This window comes from Papio anubis, chromosome 14 (assembly GCF_008728515.1).
Source record: "Papio anubis isolate 15944 chromosome 14, Panubis1.0, whole genome shotgun sequence".
In the NCBI taxonomy this organism is placed as follows: Eukaryota; Metazoa; Chordata; class Mammalia; order Primates; family Cercopithecidae; genus Papio; species Papio anubis.
Genome location: NC_044989.1, coordinates 92362525 through 92378118, shown reverse-complemented (window position 1 = coordinate 92378118; position 15594 = coordinate 92362525). Strand labels below are relative to the sequence as shown.

The 15594-nt window shown below is 39.8% G+C and overlaps 1 protein-coding gene across 4 annotated transcripts in view; it reads left to right on the top strand.

Annotated features, from left to right (window-relative positions):
* The window catches only part of LOC101012313 (acyl-coenzyme A oxidase-like protein), a 163529-nt gene that overhangs the window by 41125 nt on the left and 106810 nt on the right, over positions 1-15594 (top strand). For 3 of the 4 annotated variants that reach the window (XR_002516842.2, XR_002516844.2, XM_021925192.2), the window contains exon 5: positions 561-672. Coding sequence is in view for 2 of the 4 variants with exons in the window: in XM_021925192.2 (XP_021780884.1) it covers positions 561-672 (112 nt within the window). In the remaining 2 variants the exon portion in view is untranslated. Of the gene's footprint in view, positions 1-560; positions 2494-15594 lie in introns of those variants that run through there. The other variant, XM_021925191.2, reaches the window with a different exon arrangement.

The following is a 15594-nucleotide window of genomic DNA, read 5'->3' as shown; positions in this document are numbered from 1 at the left end:
ACCCTGTCTCTACTAAAAATACAAAAATTAGCCAGGCACAGTGGCACGTGCCTGTGGTCCCCACTAGTCAGGAAGCTGAGGCATGAGAGTCACTTGAACCCAGGAGGTGGAGGTTGCAGTCAGCCGAGATCATGCCACTGCACTCCAGCCTGGGAAACAGAGTGAGACTCTGTCTCAAAAAAAAAAAAAAAAAAGATTGTATAATGGTTGAGTCATACATGAATTGTATAATGGTTGATTATACTTGACAGAAATCATATTGCTATTAAGAAAGACTATACAAAATATTGAACACTACTTATAACACAATAGTAAGTGGAAAAATTAGGAAACCAAATCATCTCTATACCACAAGGACAACCACCTAGAATAAACTAGAGCTAAGATTACTGAAAAGAATTATGAATAGTCAGTGAGAGATGGGATGGGGAGATTATGTATACTGACACTATTTTTCTGCAGGAAAAAAAATGTTTTTAAAAACAAACCCACTCTATTTCTTTCAAATGAAATTCTTTGGTGAGACCAACATAATGATGGTCACTGTGATTTTCTTTCAGTTTCCTGGCATTTAACATGGACACAGTTGATGATCTTGCCTTTCTGTTGAAAGCAGTGAAAATTCGTGAAAGGGTTCTTCAGTGGGGTTTGGTGACCAGAATTTATTATAAGGTAAAGACACACGGTGTTATACTTTTCCTTTTGACATGTGTTTAAGGGATATCCTTGCTGGTGAACTGTCTGTTAAGTTTAGTAGAGGATGAGTCAGCTTAATGACAAGCTTCTGGAAGCAGCTAGAGTTCCTACAGGCCATTTTGCATGACACCATTGCTTGCTCTAGAGGCCAGGATGCTTCTGTTTAACCCCCTTTATGTCATCTTGTAGAATTCCACCTGCAAGCACCATGTGGCTGCCATGGGAGTTGATGAGTGGTATAATTTTCAGCCCTTATTGAAATTGAAAAATCATTGTTTTATATGTATAAAGAGTACATTGTTCCCTAAGACAGGGAGGGGAACTGCATCAGGCATATGTAAAAATTAACATTGGGTTAGTCTAAGATGCATTCTATCGCCTATTAAAATACCCATGAAGCTCTGCAAAAGCATACAATCTTGTGTCAGCATTGATAGAAATCTAAAGGAAATTTCCACCAAGTACAGTGCCAGTGGGATTAGTTTGAGGGATCACTGTCCACCCTAGTAATATCTGTTTCATCTTCTGATCTAGCGCAGAATAGCCAATGGAACCCCAGGAGAAGGCTTTACTGCTTCCACTCTATGTCCAGGCCAGGGGCTCAGGGCTGCCATAACCAGAGTTCAGGTTGCTTCTCTCCTTCTGCATGGGAATTAGGTTCCAAGAGGGCCAGAATTGGGTTCCTGCAATTCTCCCCATCCAGTTCACCCCTTTTTATATGAATTTCAAGGTCATGTCTCCTAGTACAACACAACAGAGGTAGAAGGGAAGAGGATGGATGGTACATGGGAATGGGTATTCTCTTAGGAAGTGCTTTGGAAACAGAAGTGCCCTGGAAGCAGAAAGCGGCCAAGATCCACCCTCGTGGAACAGAGCCACGCTGGATGAGAACCTGCCAGAAGCCAGGCTAGGAATTGTGTAAATCAATGTCTCCCCCAGGCATAGATCTGAGGTGAGGCTCTGCCACACCCCACGAATGCATTCAGGTGGGTTTAAATCACTCCACATGTCCTCCACATATGTGGCTCCACATGGAGCCAGCGGAAATAAGAGATGGATATATCCAAAAATGCTGCAGTTGCAGCGAAGAGCAGAATGAACAAGGGAGAAAATGCGATCTGTGAACTGTTTTCGAAGACTATATAAGAAAAGGCTAAAGACAAAATGGTAAGGGAAGAAAATAGAAGCAGAGTGAAATGGTAGAAGTCTAACCTATGGATAACAAATATTCTTGGAAGTGCTGGAACAAAAGGAGCAGAAATAATAATCACAAACATAATAGAAAAATAATTTCCTTCGTGTAAAAAAAATCCTATGCTAATGGAAAAAAAAAGACTTATACTTGGACATAGATGAAAAATCTAGAATGAAGAGAACAGAATGTGAGCAACAAGACAGAAAATAATAGTTTACTCAAAAACAGAAAAAAATTAGGCTAGCTGCTGTCATTCACTAGCTCCAAATGGAGTAATAAGCATTCTTCTAAAGAGGAAACTTCATGATCTAAGCATAATATTCCAAGCCAAATTTAATCCCTGAGTATAGCAATAGAAAGATATTTGTAGATATCTAAGAATCAGAAGCAATTTCACTAATATAGCCTTCCTTAGAAAGTTATCTTAAAATTTACTCCATAGGACACCAAAAAGAATCAAAACAAATAACTCAAAAATAAGGAAGTCAAGATATAAAAGGATTGGCGGTCTTTGTGAAGCCAATACTATATGTTTTTAAAAATAGTCAGAAAATTGACTGGGCATGGTGGCTCATGCCTGCAATTCCAGCACTTTGGGAGGCCAGGGCAGGCAGATTGCTTGAGCTCAGGAGACCAGCCTGGGCAACGTGGCAAAACCCCATCTCTACAAAAAATACAAAAAAATTAGCCAGGTGTGGCAGCACGTTCCTGTAGTACCAGCTACTCAGAAGGCTGAGGCAGGACAATCTCTTGAGCCTGGGAGGCAGTGGTTGCAGTGAGCTGAGATCATACCACTGTACTCCAGCCTGGGCAACAGAGAGAGCCCCTGTCTCAAAAAAATAAAAAATAGTCATAAGATTAAATATACGGAAGCTAAAAATATTTTTTTGGAAAAAAGCATGATTTTTTTTTAAAAAAAAACTTGATAAACTGGTTCTGTAAGAGTCTATACTATTTTTTAAGGTAAGATGAAAGACAAAGTAAAAACATACTGAATTTCTTACATTCATTACAGGGCAAGCAAAAGACCTTGTTTTGTTCTGACTTTAGTAATTAGAGAAACATAGGTTAAAATATATGTTTTATTAAATTGAAAGCTAACATAACTGCTGAACACAGAATGCTTGGTTTTCCAAATCACTGCAGCAGACAAAGCAATGAAGATAAACAAGTGGTCAGAAGTTTGTGTAATCGGAACAGAGCAAAGAACAAATCAGAAAGCATGTTCTTAGGAGACTCAAAGACACTCCGGTGCGGCTCCTTTAAGTGAATCCACACCAAGGCCAGGAGAGCTGGTGAAAAAGTTCCCACTGCGAATTGCTCCTTGGTTTGAGAATTTCTCCGGGATTGCTTCCCTAAATCTGTTTCCCATTAATTGTGATATCCCCTTTGTCTCTTCTAATTTGGCTCAATTCAAGACCCCTCCCTCTGGCCCCAGAAGATTAATGCTTTGATCTTGAACTGAGTTGATCTGGTAATTCCTTGAAAACAACATTTCCATTACAGTATGATCCCTTAAGCAGTGGAGAGGCAGCTTTTGATACATTTTCATCCTAGAGAGCCTTAAATCCCTCCAGCTCCCACCTCTGGAAAGTGGGGGATTAGATTTAAAATGGGCTATAATATGAAATGAAAGAGGTTTCAATCCTAGTAAAAGCACGGACTCTCAGATTAGATTAGATTACACATTGTATGTAGAAACAAATCTAATTATATGCCTTGATGTATAACTATACACATCAAAACAAAAAGTGACATTTTAAAAGATTTTCAAAAGTAAACGAGTAAATGTGTGTTGGGAAACAGCAAGATATTTTCAGATATCTCTCGAAAGGTTGTTATATTAGTTCGCTGGGGCTGCCATGACAAAATACCACAGACTGAGTGCCTTAAACAACAGAAATTTATTTTCTCACAGTTCTGGGGGCTGGAAGTTCAAGATCAAGGTTCCTGAAGAGTTGGTTTTCTTTGAGCCTCTCTCCTTGGCTTGCAATGGCTGCCCCCTTGCTACCTCTCATGGCCATCCATCCATGCACCCACACCCCAGTGCGCTTTTTCTTATAAGAATACTGTCGTATCACATTAGGGCCCCACTATAACAGCTTCATTTTAACTGAATCACCTCTTTCAAGACTCCCATCTCTAAATATGGTCACATCCTGAGGTACTAGGAGTTGGGACATCAATGTTTGAATTTAGAGACACACAATCCAGCCACTACCAGTTGGCAATATTAATCTTATCAAAAGCATTAACCAGAAAGGCAAAATGATGACCCCATAACCATGAGCCTGTATGTGCCAACTACATTTTGTCCTCCAAGACAGACCCCCAAGAATCCCACCTCCTGATAGTCACACCCTTGAGTGTCTTCTCCCATGCTCTACCAGAGTTGGTCTGAGTGACATATAGTAGAAATAATGGCATGTTGCTTCTAGATTTAAAACCTTATGACTTCCATCTTGGTCACTCTGTTGCACTCTCTCTCTTTATCTCTAATCACTCTGGGCAAAACCATGTCATAAACATGCCCTATGGGGAGGCCCAGGTGGCAAGGAACTGAAGCTTCCTGCCCACAACCACATGAGTAACCTTGTAAGTGTACCCTGCAGCCCCAGTTACAGCTTCAGAGACTGCAAGCATGGGGCAGTCGACACTCGCTGCAACCTCATCAGAGTCCCTGAGCCAGAAGCACACTGTCAAGCAGCTTCTGGATTCCTGGGCTTCAGAAACTGTGTGCATAATGAACACTTGGTGTTGTAATCCACTAGGTTTGGGGCAGGTTGTTGCACAGCAGCAGATACCTAATCCAGATTTGGGCACCCAAAAGTTGGATGCTGATATAACGAAAGCCTCAGTGGGACTGTGGCTTTGTACCTGTGCAGTGAGCTTTGAGAAGAGTCCTAGTGGAAGCCTAAAATACCTTGAAGAAATTATTACCAGAAACCTTTATGGTCTTAACCTGTGGGTGAAGACTTGTAGGAAAATGAGGTAAAAATTATTGGAAACTGGAGGAGGGGGATCCTTGTTACGTAGTGGCAGAGCTGTAGCAACGCTGTTGACTGAAGTTATATGGAAACAGAAAATGTACCCAATCAATGAAGTGATCCAGCAAAGATGTCCATCCTGCAAGCTGAAGGTGCTGCCTGCCTGCTTATTGCAGCTTTTAGTGATGTGCAGGAAGAGAGAGAGAATCTCAAGGAAAGAGCTTTTAACATGCAGGACCTGCCAGTTAATATGATTTTGAAGGTCCCTGAGCTCTCCATATGGTCAATGTGTTCATTTCTTAGGGCTGCTGTGACAAACCACCACAGACTAGGTGGCTTAAAACAACAGAGATTTATTTACTGACAACTTTGGAGGCCAGAAGTCTGAAATCATGGTGGCAGCAGGGCCATGCCCACTCTGAGACCCTGGGTACAATCCTTCCTTGCCCTTCATGGCTTCTGGTTGCTACTGGCAATCCTTGGTATTCCTTGACTTGCAGCCACATCTCTCCAAGCTCCTCCTCTGTTATCACATGACATGCCCGTGATATCTCCCCGTAAGTCTCCGTTGTCTCTTCTGCTTATCAGGGCACTAGTCATATTGGATCAGGACCCACCCTAATTACCTCATTTTAACTTGATTACCTCTGCAAAGACCCTATTTCCAAATAAGGTCACATTCACAGGTACCAGGGGTTAGTACTTCAATATGTCCTTTTGGAGGACACAGTTTAACCATAGCAGCAGACAATTGTAAAATTAAAAAATTACAATGGCTTCAGAGCAAAAGTGTAATCCAGGACCCTCCCTGAAATGTGTAATCTAAGGATGAAGCCCAGGACATGACTGCAAAATTCTTTAAGAACTGAGAAAGATCAAAGGTAAGTCTGGAGTCACACAAAAGGCCTTCTGAGTTTACAAGTGTGTCTTTCAGACTCTCTCAATTATACAATAAAGCTTCTAGGAAACTTGAGGGCATCCTCTGTCAGCCTTCTCAACACCCCCAAGGGCCTATGTCAAAGAGATTTGTGGGTGTGGCTTTTGTCTAATGGAATAAACTTCCCCAAAGATTCACAGGAAATGCACAAAGTTTTTAAGAGAATTATATCAGCCAAAGATCTTTCAGCTTGTACTGAAAGATACAGAGACAATACAAAATGAATAGAGCCACTAAGCTTCTACAATCAGGGAACAAGTGGAGAAAAACAAAACAAAACAAAACAAAAAAACCTAGCTACAAACAAGTGCTCCTTTCATGAAAAAGTCAGGATGCCTCAGAGGGAAGAAGCAAGAACCCAGAGGGTGGAGCCAAGGGTCACAGAGAATCAAACCGCCTGGGTGTGCATAGGAATGTGCCCTCATTAAGGAACTTCCAACATTTACTCAGCTGGATGTCAGAATTTATATGGACCATTGACTCCTGCATTATTCCCATGTTCCTCCTTTTGGAGTAAGAGTATATATAGCAGTTATCCTGTCCCGTCCCACCATTGTATGTTGGAGGACAAATAACTTGTCTCCTTAGTTAACAGCCTTCAAATGGAGAGGATCTGTACTTAAGGAATAACACCTGAGGAGGCTTATTTGCACCTAGACTGAATTTAGATGAGGGAATTCTGGACTGTGAGCTGATGCCGTAATGAGGTGAAACTTTTGTGGGCCTTGGAAGCTGTATGTTTTTTAGAGGAATGTGAATCATTAAGGATGATTAGGATGGACTATGATAGCCAAGCTCCAAGACAGTCTTCAATGATCCCTGCCTCCTGTAGTCACACCCTCATAGAGTGCCCACATTATATCGTTGAAATTGTCTTAGTCTCTGTCTCTCTCTCTCTCTCTTTCTCTCCCTCTGTCTCTGGAAGCCATGTCATGAGCAGCCATTGTTGCAAATAACTGAAACTTATGAATGCACTTGGAAGTGTTTCCTGTAGCCGTAACCAAAGCTTCAGAGACTGCAAGCCTGGGACAGACAGTCAATAACTTGGCTGTCATCTCATGACAGAATCTGAACCAACCATGCAACCAAGATATGCCCAGGTTCTGAACCCTTATAGACTGTGTGAGATGATAGTATTTTTTTGCTGTGAGATGCTAAATTTGGGTATAATTTGTTACATAGCAATAGATAACTAATATAGCATCCAAAAACAAAAAAACTGTTCAAAAGTTTTGGCATTGATAATACACATTTTTGAAGCAAAATATAAAGAGGAATTACAATATTTTTCAACCAATATTTTCATTTAATAATATAATGTGGCTATCTTTCTATGTCAATAAGAACATGATTGCACAAGGTACTGATGCTTCTATGTTTTTAGTTATATGGACAAGGTCATAATGAATATTCTTAACAGTATGGCTTTCAGTCTTTACATACTACAAAATTGCTCTTACAAATGTTGAACCAAATTGTACTTTTCCTGCATGGTATTAGGGTCCACATTTCTCCACTAACACTTTATTTCTCCAACTTTCTACGATTTTACTGTTAGGGTTTAGGAGTCTATCGTCTTCTTTTCATATTTTCATTTTATTTTTTTCCCATTCCCCCTACCCTTCATATTTTTATTTTATTAATACAGGTTAAATGCTTGGGACAAGAAGGGTTTCCAATTGCAGATTTTTTCTGACTTTGGAATATTTGCATTTTACTCGTGAGCATCTCAGATCTGAAAATCTGAAATCCAAAATGCTCTAATGAACATTTTCTTTGAGCATCAATCATGTCAGTGCTGAAAAACTTTTGGATTTTGAAGCATTTCAGGTTTCATATTTTTGGATTTAGGATGTTCAACCCATATTAGAAAAATAGGTCCACTATAAAATATCTACCTTTAATTTTATTTTCAGCATGATATTAGAAGCTCTCTGGTACTTCTTAAATATTCAGAAGTATTTTCTGATTATAGTTGTTCTCTGTCAGAGACGAAATCATTCATTTTTTTTCCTGTGTGTATTTCCTGATTTCAAGAGAAGAAAACATTTACACACACGAGTGTGTTTCCCAAACATAAAATAAACGTTAGGCATGTGGGGTGGTGAACCATATACAAGGGTTTTAGAATCACAGAACTAGGCCGGGCACGGTGGCTCACGCCTGTAATCCCAGCACTTTGGGAGGCTGAGGTGGGTGGATCACTAGGTCAGGAATTCAAACCCAGCCTGGCCCACATGGCTTTTTAATCTACTGAAGATTAAAAAAAAAAAAATTGGCTGGGTATGGTGATGGACACCTGGAATCCCAGCTACTGGGGAGGCTGAGGCAAGAGAATTGCTTGAATTCAGGAGGTGGAGGTTGCAGTGAGCCAAGATCGCACCATTGCACTCCAGCCTGGGCAACAGGGCGAGACTCTATCTCAAAAAAAGAAAAAAAAAAAAATCACAGAACTAGCTTTTACCACTTCCAAGGATGTATTAAGATACGATGTATTTTAAAAAGCACTAAAAATTATAAACCTTGCACTTGTGTTAAATATCTTGGTTACTACCATTAATGAAACCATTTTTATGGTCAGTTTACATAAATATTCATTAAGCACAGATAGTTTTCTAGGGCCTGGCAGGGGAAGACCACAAAGATTTTGAAAATATGCTCTCGCCTTGAGATAAGTCCACCTCTGGTTTTAGCCTAAGGCGAAAGAAAATATGTGCTAAATTGAGGCAAAACCTACAAACTTAGAGGAAAGAATACGGACTTCTGCATTTTAGTTTGTATTTTTGGCCCAGCTTTTTGCTCAGCTAGCTGTACGTTGGCTCATGTCTACCTGCATTAGTTTGGTGTATCTTGACATAAAATGATTCTGTTTAGCAATTTGAACATCTGACCCAAACAGAGTCTGGGCAATAGTCTTTGGACAGTGTCCAAGAGAGGGTGATTTCATCTAGAATTCGGAGATCGCCTAAAAATAACCCTGTGATTTAGTTCAGAATCTTTAAATTAAAAAGGCAAAAACACAAGTGGGTTTTCTCAGAACCCTGCTTTTCTTCTCAGCTTTTTAGTAATCGTCTTTAATTTTCTTCAAAAGCACATTTTAGTTTAGAGATACGTGGCCAACCCTTCTAAGCACATGGGAAGCCCATTTGCCTCTCACCCCGGAGCAAGTGAGAAGGGCTAGAAATGCACGGTCAGAGTTGGAGAGTCGAGAAGACCACTGAGTTCTTGTGGAAGAATAAGCCTTTGCAATCATTTGATAATGCATTCCCCTGCTTGTATAGCCAGAATTTCACTTAAAATGGAGCCAGGAAATGCCCTTCCTTCAATGTGTCGCTGGCCATGGAAGGAGTCCAGCCCCCTAGCTTCCCTTGCCCCCCACTCTCCAGTTTTCCAAAATCTTGTTACAAACAACTCGTCATCACAGTTGCTGCATGATTTCAACATCAGTGGGAAGGAAAAATAAACCAATAAACAATGGCTTCTCATCCAGGAACCAATAGGAAAAAGACCAATAGGTTGTCCACCAATCAGGGATCTTGATCCAATAGCTTTGGTCAGGTGGTAGCTGGTAGATCTAGAGGAACTTGGAAATGCCATTGATAATGAAACCAGACAGAGAAAATCCATTGCTGGTCGACTTATAGTGCTCTGAGACGTTGAGGGTCAGGACAGAGAATGGAGAGTGATAGCAGCCACTCTGTGTGTGTTAGGTTTTTAGAAGCCAATACAGTGCCCTGAATGGCAGATGTTTTACAACAATCTCATGGCACAGAAATATCAATTCTGGTAGGGACTTTTGTAGTTCTATGAGGTAAGTACATGGAGAAAAAGATAGATTCTTAGTAATCAATCTGTTTAACAAATTTCTGTTTATTTTCAAGTGTACCTAACAGAAATTGAGCAGATGGAAGGATGAGAATACAAATGGACTTAAAATAGTTCTAATTCTCCAAGGGCTGATTCCTGTTTTGTCTCTCATCACCTGTGGCATTCTCCCACCACACTGGTGGTGCCCCCCACTTCAGGGTGTATAAGTTTCACCTGGGAAAGACTAATTTTCAAAATCTGATACAGGTTGCCCTCCATCACACTGCCAGGCTGAGTCCCAAGCAAAAGGCAAGTCGTTTGCAAATGAACATCATTAATGATTCTCAAAATCCAGGGGCAGTAAATTCTTTGGAAACAACTGCTCTAAGTTGTTTTTCCTCATTCAGATTTGGAGGTTTGGATGGAGAATGGGTGGAGGCTGGAAATAAGATTATTAGAAACATAACTTTCTAGAGCTTCCTGTATAGAAAAATGACTGCCGCCCACAGTTTTTATTGTTGTGGTCAGCGTGCAACCTGACTAGTCTTGTGTGTGTTTGACTTTAAACCTCTTAACTTAGATATTTAAAACATAATAAACCACAGTACTTTTGTAAAGCCTGTCTTTCTAACAGATGCCGCCTATTCTGTTATAGTTTTAGACCGACAGTGTCTGTGCTCAGGTCACCTGCTTGGGGTTTGGAGTCTCACCTTAGTTCTCTTCTGTGGGAAATGCAAGCTGTCTGTGTTGGCGATTAGGTGGCACACGCATATCAAGTGCCTTGGAAAATCACCAACAGGATGTCCACCAATCAGGGATCTTGATCCAATAGCTTTGGTCAGGTGGTAGCTCGTAGATCTAGAGGAACTCAGAAATGCCATTGATGATGGACTCAGACGGAGAAAATCCAGTGCTGGTCGGTTTGTACTGCTCTGAGATGTTGAGGGTAGGGGCAGGGAACGAAGAGTGATAGCAGCCACTCTGTGTTTGTTACGTTTTAAAAACCAATACAGCAGTCTGAATGGCAGATGTTTTACAACAATCTCATGGCACAGAAATATCAAGAGCTTTATTCCAGAGACAGATCATCAAAGACAGGAAATAAAATTAGTAACCAGATTTTCTGAGCTCATAGTTTCCATTGAGCTTGATGCATCTTCTTATTCCTGTGGTTGAGTTGAGTTAGGAAGATGACCTGATGGAGGGGCTGTCTTTATATCTTCAGAGCGTCAATGGCTGCCTGTGCAAAGGTCACCTCGTGTAAAAGTGAGGTTCCCTCTTTGCTCACTGGGGCTTGAAAGTCCTGTATAGGGGGAACATATTCCCATTACTCAGTGAGAGATTAGGGTTAAAACACTGAAACTCCAGAGGTAGGGAAAGGACGATGTCATAGGAAGCTATGCGTGGTGGTTCAGGAAGGGATAGCTGGCGGTCTGGGGAGACCTAGGAGTGTATAAGCAGAAACATCTATGGCCAATGGTAACCACCTCCCAAAAGTACAGTGCTCCCAAGCCTTAGCTTGGCACTTCCCTCTTTGTTGTGGCTGGTCGTAGGAATGTTCTTGTTTTGTTTTGTTTTGTGTTGTTTCCCTCTTTTTTTTTTTTTCTTTTTTGAGATAAGTCTTGCTCTGTCACCCAGGCTGGAGTGCAGTGGCGCGATGATGGCTCCCTGCAGCCTCCACCTCATGGGTACAACCTATTCTCTTGCCTCAGCTTCTCAAGTAGCTAGGATTACAGGTGTGCACCACCATGCCTGGCTAATTTTTGTATTTTTAGTAGAGATGGGATTTTGCCATGTTGATCAGGCTGGTCTCAAACTCCTGACCTCAAGTGATCTGCCCTCCTCAGCCTCCCAAAGTGCTGGGATTACAGGCATAAGCAGCTGCACTGGGCTGTCTTTCTCTCTTTTTTACTGCCTAACAACCCAGACACCAGTTAATACTAGGAATTGCATTTTCTCTTTTTCCTTCACTTCTTTCTCCATCTTTTTTCTCATAGAGAGCATCCTTAAATTCTCTTCCTAGGGAATCCTGTTGTGGAAGAGAATGGAAAGGAAAGAAGGAAGGGGAAGCAAAGATAAGGAAAAGGAAGAAGAAGTTACACTCCTGATAAGTATGTGGAAAGTACAGTCATTCCCATGGGCGTGTGAGAGCTGGAAGGGACCCTGGGAGTCACATAGTGCAACCTACTCATTTACAGATAGGCAAGCTAGGATCGAGAAAGCTAATGGTTTCTTCAAGGCAATACAGTCACCAAGGGCAAAGATAGAACTGATATTTGAATATGCACATACCCTATTTTTCCTCAAACTTTTACCTATTATTTTTAGTATCCATCAATGGATCTTTTTGGAAACAATTAATACTGTGGTGTTGGCCTAGTGGGGATTTTCTGTTTTCCTCATTCCTACCACTTTATTAATTGGAAGCGAGAGTTGTCTCTTCTCCCCCAGTTATTTATTTATTCAGTTAGTTATGATTTATATCAGCATGCAGTCACAGATATTTATTTTATGCTTTGGGTTACAATCCAATATTATCATTTATTTATTTTCTTGCTCAAATTGTTCCAAGCTTTAACATTGAGAGCTCCTTCAGGTTGGCCCCTCTGTCGCTTTGAAGTGCCTGTATCCTTTTTTGAGTACTTCCTTACTTTATTTCTCATCTTGTAGTTTTCCTGCCAGTCCTGTAGTCAATCATTTCTCCAAGGAGCGCTGGTTCTTCTTCCTAGAGAATGGTATTTAAAAACCAACATCTGGTCACTGGGTGTGCTCATTGCTACTGAGTTGTTGCTGCTTCTAGGCCTACCCAAAGCTATGAAGTAAACTCACATATATTAACTCACACATTTGCACACAGATCTGGATGCATGTATATTAGAAATCATGAGTTTATACTGATAACTCTGATTCCAGTACAAACAACAGGGCTTTTTTCTAGCCTACCCTCTCTCCTATTTCAGACGTTCTCCTCTGAGAAAGTGGAAACCTGGCTTTCATTGTCTACTATATGTTTACTTATTTGCTCATTCCCTGTGTACACACCAAGTAGTTTCAGGATTGCTAAGTCATACGCTGATGAGAGAACAATTTACTAACTAGAATACAGTATTTTTCTTAGTGAATTAACCTTACAGTATCTAGTCAAAACGGTATTTCCAAAGTTTCTTTAATTAGCCCTTTTTTTCCTCCTCCCTTTCGTGTGCTTTTGTTGTTTATAACAAGTTAGGTTCATTTGTAACTACTTGCATTTTACTTTGGGTTTCCTCTATATCCTGGTTGCTTTTAGTTAATTTTTTTTTTTTTTTTGGCTAAGTGAAATATTGCTAAGTTTCTAACATTCAATGCTATACGCAAAAGTGTCAACTACCCCCTTTCCATCGCTTCCCTTTTTTCCTATACACCCCATGTAGGTGGCAAGATATCTTTAGTTTCTGGGTTATCCTTCCTGTATTTCTTTCATTTTTGCAGCCACAGAAGAATCTACGTTATAGATATCCTGTAGCTTACTCCACCCCTCTCTTGTGTATTTAATCCTTCCTCCCAACATTTGGTCATTACAAACAACGTTACAGTGAATAGCTTTATTATATAAATTTTAGTATTGTTTGAATTATATCTTCAGGGTAGGTTTCTAGAAATGTAGTTGTTAGGCTCAAAGGTAAGTATATTTGTAGTTCTTTTAGGTATTGCCAAATTCTCCTCCAGAGGATTTGTACAGTTTTCATTCCACTGAGTGAAGTCTGTTTCCTCAAAGTCTCATCAATAGAATGTATTCTCATACTTTTCCATTTTTGCCAGTTTGATAGGTGATCAATGGTAACTTCATGTAGCTCTAATTGTGAGTGCTTTTGAACAGTTTTTCGTCTGTACAAGGGCCATTTTAGTATGTTTTCAATGTATTGTCTGCTCATATTATTTTTCCATTTTTCCATAGGGTTTTGGTATTTGGTCCATCAATTTTTAAGAGTACTTTCTACATTAAGAAGTGTAGCCTTTTGTATATTGAAAAAATTTTCTCCCAGTTTGTCACTTGTCTTTTGACTTTGTTCATGTTTGCCGTGCAAACTTTTTAACATTTTTTAATATAGTCAAATGCAGTAGTCTATTTTTTTATTGCATCTGGAGTTTAACTCACAGTTAGAAAAAGCCTTTCCCTTCACTTAAGTTAAAGATAAACTTATTTCATGAAAGCCTCAGTATTGTTTTAGGAAGTCAGATAATGGAGTTTGAGGCCAGGCATCGTGGCTCACGTCTGTAATCCCAGCACTTTGGGAGGCCAAGGTAGGCAGATCACTTGAGGTCAAGAGTTCAAGACCAGCATAGCTAACATGGTGAAACCCCATCTCTACTAAAAATACAAAAATTAGCTTGGCTTTGTGGCATGTGCCTGTAATCCCAGCTACTCAGGAGACTGAGGCAGGAGAATTGCATGAACCTGGGAAGTTGAGGTTGCAGTAAGCCAAGATCGCGCCACTGTACTCCACCCTGGACGACAGAGCAAGACTCCGTCTTAAAAAAAAAAAAAAAAAGAAAGAAAGAAAAAAAGAAAATGGAGTTTGAGACTGCCAAGATTAGTGAAAACAAAGGAGGAACATCCCAAAAAGAAAGAAGCCACAGAGAGGGAAGCTTCACAATACATGTATGAATACCACTCAAATCCATGACTGATCCCTGGAATATCCATGAGTAGAAAGATGCTAAAGAGCTCAAGGGTTTTTAAGTTGGATGGTTTAAAGAGCTGAACAAAGAATTCAACTGTTGCCCACCACACAGGAGTCAGAATTTTTAGTCTGAATCCATAGTTAGAAGGGTGTGGTAAACTCAATGGGCTTTTCATTGAAATCCCAGAAGGGCCATGCCTTAGGAGTAAAACTAGGTCTCAGGAAAAGGATTGCCTAAGGACTGAAGCTACAACCAAAAGAGGCTAAAGGCAAGCCAAAATGTATTCTTCCTGACAAAGCATAAAATCAAACCTCTATAAATTCAAGTTTATCTGCTAGTGTTTTAACTCCAAGCTAGATTAAGACTCAATACCCTTTAGAGGATGTCAACAGGATTTACAGTCAATAGCATTATTGTGTCCTGTAGATAATTAAATATTATCAGGCATGGGAAGAAATAGGAATACATGATCCACAGTCAAGAGAAAAATCATCAAGAGAAGGAGACCCCAGATTTCCCAGATATTGAAATTAGCAGACAAGGGCTTTAAAAAAATATGAATTTATTAAAGAGTAGGTAGAGCATATGAATAAAAAGGATGAAGAGAGAGGAAATTTGAGGAGATTTTTGCACTATATGAAAAAGGAAACCAAATGGAAATTCTAGAATTGAAAAATACAATAGTATTAATAAAAAAAATAAATGGTTGGGATTAACAACACGCTGGGCAAACAAAGAAAAGTGTCAGTGAACCTGATTAATAGAAATCATTTGAACTAAAGGACAGAAAGAAAGATATTGATAAAATGATCAGAGCCCCCCTGACCCATGGGGTAGTAACACATACTCTAACATATACGTAATTGGAGTCTAAGAAGGAGATGAGAGAGAAAATAGCATAGAAAAAGGATTAGCCAAATATTTTAAAAATTTTTATCAATAATGACAGCACATAAATTCAAGATTCTAGCAGGAGAGGCTGAAAAACAAACAAATATAAAAACAAGAGCACATCATAGTATAATTGCTGAAAACTAAATAGAAAGAATAAATCTTAAAAGTTAGAAGAGAACAAAGAACATTAGATGCAAGAAAATCATGGTAGAATGATGGTTCACTTTTCATTAGAAACTGTATAGCCAAAGGCCAATTGAAAGATATCTTTACCGTGCTGCTGAAAGCAAAAAGGAATCTACCTTGACCTCTGAATCCAGCTGTGTGTGTGTGTATGTGTGTGTGTGCGCATTAAAATGAAATAAAAGCTTTTTCAGTAATAGAATTTGTCACCAGCAGACCTATACTACAAGAAA